The 6,091-nt window shown below is 39.8% G+C and overlaps 1 protein-coding gene across 2 annotated transcripts in view; it reads right to left on the bottom strand.

Annotated features, from left to right (window-relative positions):
- Positions 1-285: 285 nt before the first annotated feature.
- Positions 286-6,091, bottom strand: part of LAMA2 (laminin subunit alpha 2) — a 383,623-nt gene continuing 377,817 nt past the window's right edge. For both annotated transcript variants that reach the window (XM_074896288.1, XM_074896289.1), the window contains 4 exons: positions 4,350-4,503; positions 3,866-3,996; positions 3,035-3,257; positions 286-546 (listed from right to left, as the gene is read on the bottom strand). In XM_074896288.1, coding sequence (XP_074752389.1) covers positions 389-546; positions 3,035-3,257; positions 3,866-3,996; positions 4,350-4,503 — 666 coding nt within the window. In that variant the 3' untranslated portion in view covers positions 286-388. The remainder of the gene's footprint in view (positions 547-3,034; positions 3,258-3,865; positions 3,997-4,349; positions 4,504-6,091) is intronic.

The raw sequence follows: 6,091 nt of genomic DNA, 5'->3' as shown, positions 1-6,091 counted from the left end.
GAGCTTACAGATCTACCTCACCAAAAGCACTCAGGGAACATTTCAGGGAGTTGGACTTCATGACCCTTATGGGTCCCTTCCAACTCGAGATAACACCCTGCATAACTGGTAGTCTCACTCATCAGAAAAATGATGAAACATTTCCATTTCAAGCTATAAGGAAAGAGAGAGCTAAAAATTATTGCTTTACTCCCTAGAGAAGGGGTGGGGGGAAAGGATTAGCTCTTGCATTCTTGGGAGGTACCTTGAAATAGCCATCTGAATATACCACAAACACTACTCAAATACTTGCATAAAGACATTTTATTATGAATGCGCTGTATATATATTTTTTTCTTTTTTAATCTGAGGTGCTTATATCAACAGACCCATATCTGCTGAATGACAGTTAGTTTGCAGGGCATGACAGTGGCTGAACACCCTTCAGCTCCAAAGCTTTGCTGAAGTTAATCTCTTGAGGTTTAGCAGTACCCTTGGTGAGCTTCAGAAATCGAATACATCCTTTGAAACGGATATTAGTGGTCAGCCCAAACTGGGTCACACCATCTGAAGGAGGGGAAAAAAAGGCAAAAGGTATTATGTTAGTCTGAGTTGATACTTAAGCTTGTTCTCTGAGAGTCCTGCAGGAGAATAAATGTTCCCAGCAATACATTAGTACGTTTTATTTGCTGTATATATTTGTTATATAAAAAATGACAAACATTGTGAGTGAATGTAATAAATGATTATGTTAGTGGTAACAATCCAGTCGTCTTTCCTTTTTCTGTCCTATCATGACAGCGGCAGAATCTGAACACATTTAAACTGCCATTGTAAACTATGTAACTCAGTTATGTGACATAGAAGAAATTAAGGAAAATGGCCAAATGGCAGCTTGCTACCTACAAATAGTGTATGATGCATACATGCTAGTCCTGCAGATTCTTAGGCTATTTATCCACAGAATAACAGGGCAAAATCAGGCCAGAATGGATGCAATTCTCAGCCCTGACATCATGAGAAAGTCAGTTCCAGTTCCTCAGTATGGACTTCAGGTGTAATTTAAGGACTGGTTTTGAGAGTTTTCAATCATTCTGATTTTTTTTTTTTTTTTTTTTTTTTTCCCTTGGTGATAGTAAAGCCAGGGATTTGAGTACATCTCTTTTGCTAAAGAAGGACAGGATAGAAGTAAGGCTTGGTTTGACTAGGAAGCTAGAAATATTTCTCTCAACTGCTTGAAATTCATGGCCCAACTTGTTTTTCAGTGTTCTTCCAAGTGAAAAAGTAGCTACAGGGACACTCTGATACAAATCCGTGTGATTGATAAAGTAGGGTTGCAGAAATAGCTTTACACCTGTACAGGATTGTCTGGCCATAGCATTATGCTGTTTCACAGAGGATGAGACGGCTGAATCCTGTCCCTTCTTGCACAGGAAAGAGTGATTGCAGGAGATAATAGCTTTTATGGGTAGCCTGGAATTTATATCCTTGCCCATGCTCTGGTAGAAAAAAAGTTTCTCTGCACAGGAAATTCTCTACCAGCTAATTCTAGCTGGTTTTCAACTGTTTTGCACTGTTTATGCAGCCAGGAGAAGCCTCATGAGGACTGGAAAACATAAACACTTGCTAAGTTTACAAAACCCCATGATACTGTGTCTTAAATTTGTGATGAGGCTGTCTAGGTATTGGGAATGTTAAAATAAATCTTGGATGAGCTAGACTAGACAGCAAGAGAAGTGTGAGGTGTTTAAATGTGCATGTAGGATTATTGAATCATTTCATAACTTGCCATGTGGCTGAACTCAGGAATATCACTTCAACATGATGTAAGTGTAGGCTTGTTTTGTACAGATTGCAGTGTTTCACTTGCTATGTTCCTCTTGATGTACAGTCCAGAACAAGATAGTAACTCCATCTGCAGTGTTTCTTTAGCACTAGCTCCTATGCTAGAATTCTGTTTTGTTATAAAAAGGCTGCCACAAAGCTGTTCTCCTTCTGGCACAAAGATGTTGGTCTTTATCAATAGTCTCTGTGACTGAATTACAACTCTTATTTGTCAGTATCAAGAACATTTTTGAAAATGTTCTGAAGCTTGAGAGAGAAGGCTTTTTGGATGCACTGTATCACACATTAGAGTGGGGTGAAAAACAACTTCCAGAAAATCATTTAGGAATTAACTCGAGAGGCGTCTTGCCATTGACCTCAGTATGCACTAGAGCAGACACATACTGCAAACATGCTTAGGTTTTTTGTTTGCAAACTGGAGGGAAACTTTATTATAAATGCAACAAAATTGGCACTTTGCAAACATCTTGACTGTGTTTTCAGAAAGAAAACTGCTATTAGATGAACTTATTGATTGTCTATGAATAGATGAATACTAGCATTCATTATCAGCTTAGTGGAAGATGAAGATAGCTACAGAGCTCAGCCCAGTTCTGGATCCCGTTCAATTTCCTCTGCGTGAAGCAGAGGTAATTCTCTCAAAGGCTTCCAGAATACTGAGTAGCAAATTTTAATTATTTTTTTCCTTTGAAAACCACCAGACCAAGAGCAAAGATATTAATCAGAAAGAGATGGTGTCCTCTCACTTCTCTGTACAAGCTGTTGTCACATTCCTCAGTTACTCAGGTTTTACAAGGCTGGTCTATACCCATAGTGCTCTGCCCCCCAAGGGCATAGACGCATTCTTTAGTTATATTTAAATTTGCCAAATGCTGTTACTATTGAAATATAACAAATATGCTGTTACTAAACATAAAGTTTTAAGAGGGAGGCCGTGTGTGTGTAGGCAGCAGAAGCCAGAAAGTCTGCCTGCTCCTCTGTGCCTACATTTGAAACTAGGCAGGGGAATCTGTCAGAGTCCCTTGGTGTTGCAGAACATCTTGTTCCTAAATGCAGCTGGATGCAGAAATGAACATCCATATCAACTGATACAAACTTGGACAGTCTTATCCATTATCCTCAGCATGCTAGTCCTAATTGCATTTAATACATTACCAAGGCAGTGTTGCTAGAATGTAAGCAAAGCATCATTTGTGAGTTAAATGCTCACCAGGATATCCTCCGACAAAGACAGGGTCGTTTGTGTCTGCTGAGGTCGAGGCCCTGGTTGGGCTGTTACCATCCACCTGTCTGTCATCCACAGTCAGCTCTAAACGGTGCTTGATCTTGTTTGCAAGAACCTTGTGCCACTGTCCATCACACAAGCTGCCTGGTGCATCAGGCTCATAGATAGCAGAGAAGCGGCCCGCACCATTGTCAACGTGAAACATCACCTGAAAAGCGTGGCATGGAACTCAGTTCTCAAAATAATTATTTTTGGGGGGGTTTGTTTATTTAAAGTCAACATGCTCTGACTGAGCTCTGTAATACCAGACTCTATGTGGATTGCTGTCCCTCTGGGGTCTGGGTTATGTCACTGACGCTAGTGGAAATATGCAGAATTGTTGTATAGGTTGTCATTTTTCCTGTGTTTTTTTTGTTTGTTTGTTTTTTTCCTTTGTTTTTGGGTGTCTCACCCCCCCCCCCCCCCCACCCCAAGCTCTTTATAGTGAAAGATTCCTGAATGGTTTTCCAGATTGCGAAATGAAAGATATACACAAGAGAATAGTATTATTAATGAAAAGATTTTCTTCAAAATTTTGATATTCTCACTAATTTAAGTCCTGATGTTGCAGTTTTAGGAAACTCAAGTGTTACAGAATCTTTTAAAATATCGTTTTAAAGGTGTAAGAGCCTGCTGATGTAAGGGAAGTGGCAAGTGCTGCACAAAAGACAGTTCTGATATTGACTGAGATGCCTGAGATTGGGGTAGTAAGCTTGCATTTAAACTACCTCTGCTTTCTAAAACTAGTCTCTATAAAGAGCCCAAAATGCTACTCACTTTTCCATCTACTAATTCAATGCCAAGCCCATCCATTTTCTGGCTGCTGACTCCTAGGAGAACACCGTTCATTCGTGTTGTCCGGAATTCAAATTCCACGAGCAGATCTGTTCCCACTTTGTATGCACCAACTTGGAGACAAAAGAGGAAGCATAATAAAATGAAGAAAATTATTTAATACATTATTCCTAATAATCATATGAAGTGTGTTGCCAGTAATATGAGGTAACTAACTCAGCATTATTAACGCACTCCATTTCATGTGAAATCATGTAAGCAACTGTTACGGCAGCTGTGTGAGACATTGCTAGAAAGTCATATAGTCTATTCCTAGGCAAGAGAACTAAAAATGATCAGCGGGAGTTTCAAGTATTGGTCTCACTTTGCCTCCAGTCAACAGATGTTATGTAGTACAGTAGGTATTTGAAAGCAGCATCTCCTCTTTCTCTGTTCTTTGCCTATCAGCAGAATTGATGTTCATTACCTGTTTTGGCAAAGCCTGTTCCATCAAAGTATGTTCCTTTCTGTGCAGTGACAAAGCATTTTCCAACATTGAAGCTGGAAGTTGGATTATCCAGGTCAACAGGTGATTCTGTCATTTTAAAACTTCTGATACAGCCATCGATGCTATAGGTGACCTGTAGTCAATATTTCAAACAAAACGTGTAACTGTGCAAAGCAAGCTGAAATGCTCAGAATAACAGCCTAAAGTATGTCATCGAAAAGTACCTTTTCTGGATTTATGGAGCTGAATAAAACTTGAATTTTACATGGCTAATCCTTGATATCTGATTGTAATTGGAATCTAATCTCGGTCACACTGAGGACGAATTACATTACTTTTCAGGGATGTGATCTGAGTCACATCTATTTGGCTTAATGGAGGGGACATAAAATAATACACTGCATAATGAAACATAGCAAATTACATCAGCAATGCAGGAATTTAATGGCCTATACTTTACCTTTTTAATTGACTAGGTTATGGGGTTTGCAAGTAGATGAAGATACTGGATATAGTTCTCTGGGCTGCTGGTAATTTTACTAGGGCTTTTATTCATTTTTTTTTTTCTTCCCCTTTCATCACTTTACTATGGGCCTAATGTTGCATGGTAAGACAGAGGTAATGCAGGTACACAGCTACTAAAACAAACAAAGCCCCTATGCAAAGGTTGATAACTGCACATAGTTCTTCGTATAATAACCGTATATAGGTCTGGTGACCAGAGTGACAAGGGCCACTCTGTGAGCCTGAGAGGCAGGTGGAGGCGGGGGATGTACTCGGGTGTATGGAGGCACCCATGCAGTGAAGCAAACCGCAACTCCAGTTTGGCTTCTGCACTGGGAGCACGTCACTGTGACCCTGAGCGGGTGGTATGTGCACACTTGAGCTGGTGGTGCTGTAAGGGAGATCCTGCCTGGGGCTGGAGTGAGGGTCTGCCCAGGCTACACCCCGGGTTGCCCTGGGTGTGATCAGTGTATCCCGGTGGGACCTCTGAGAGCCACTGGCATCTGCCCCAGAGCTCTCCCCCCGTTTTCTCTCTGAGGTGTGCAGAAGCAGCATTTGGATTTTGGGCTTCAGACAAAGGCTTTGGTCTTTGATGTAGAGTCAGGAAAATGTATCCCTGTTACCAGTGAGAGAGAGGAAAATTATAAACTTGTGCTTTGAGGAAGAAAAGGAAGACATTCATAAGCAATGCTGTAGGAAGGGGGAAAATAAAAATCAGCATATAAAATACAGAAATATGTACAAGTACAGAAAGAAGAAAGGCAGACCTGCAGAGAGAAATCTTGACTCTGCACATTACCTCCTCTAACAATATCCTGACTAGTAATTTGAAAGAATTGTCAAATAATTTATTTCCATCTAAATCAAAGCTGAATGTACTGTGGAATTATATAGCTTATTATTGCTAAATACACCTGTACAAAATTTTCATGAGAACCTGAGCAGTATCAGTGAATAAATTCAGTTTGAGCTGAGCAATGCTTTCTGTCAGATTCTTCATAAATAGACCTTTTTCTAATTTCTAAGTGAAAGTCATCTCCAGATCAAGAAGTTTTGTTATCAAAAAAGAAAGGTGCCATAAAAGAAAACAAATCTTGCATCTTCACTGTATGAATAAATCATAGAAATGCAAGATTTGTAGACAACACAATAACATTCTTTAACTTTAAAATTTCACTTATCCTGTGGTTATACTTTAGCGTGGTAACAGGCAATAT

This window comes from Athene noctua, chromosome 1 (assembly GCF_965140245.1).
Source record: "Athene noctua chromosome 1, bAthNoc1.hap1.1, whole genome shotgun sequence".
NCBI classification, from domain to species: Eukaryota; Metazoa; Chordata; class Aves; order Strigiformes; family Strigidae; genus Athene; species Athene noctua.
Note: the sequence above shows the minus strand (reverse complement) of the source record. Positions and strands in the feature narration are given on the sequence as shown.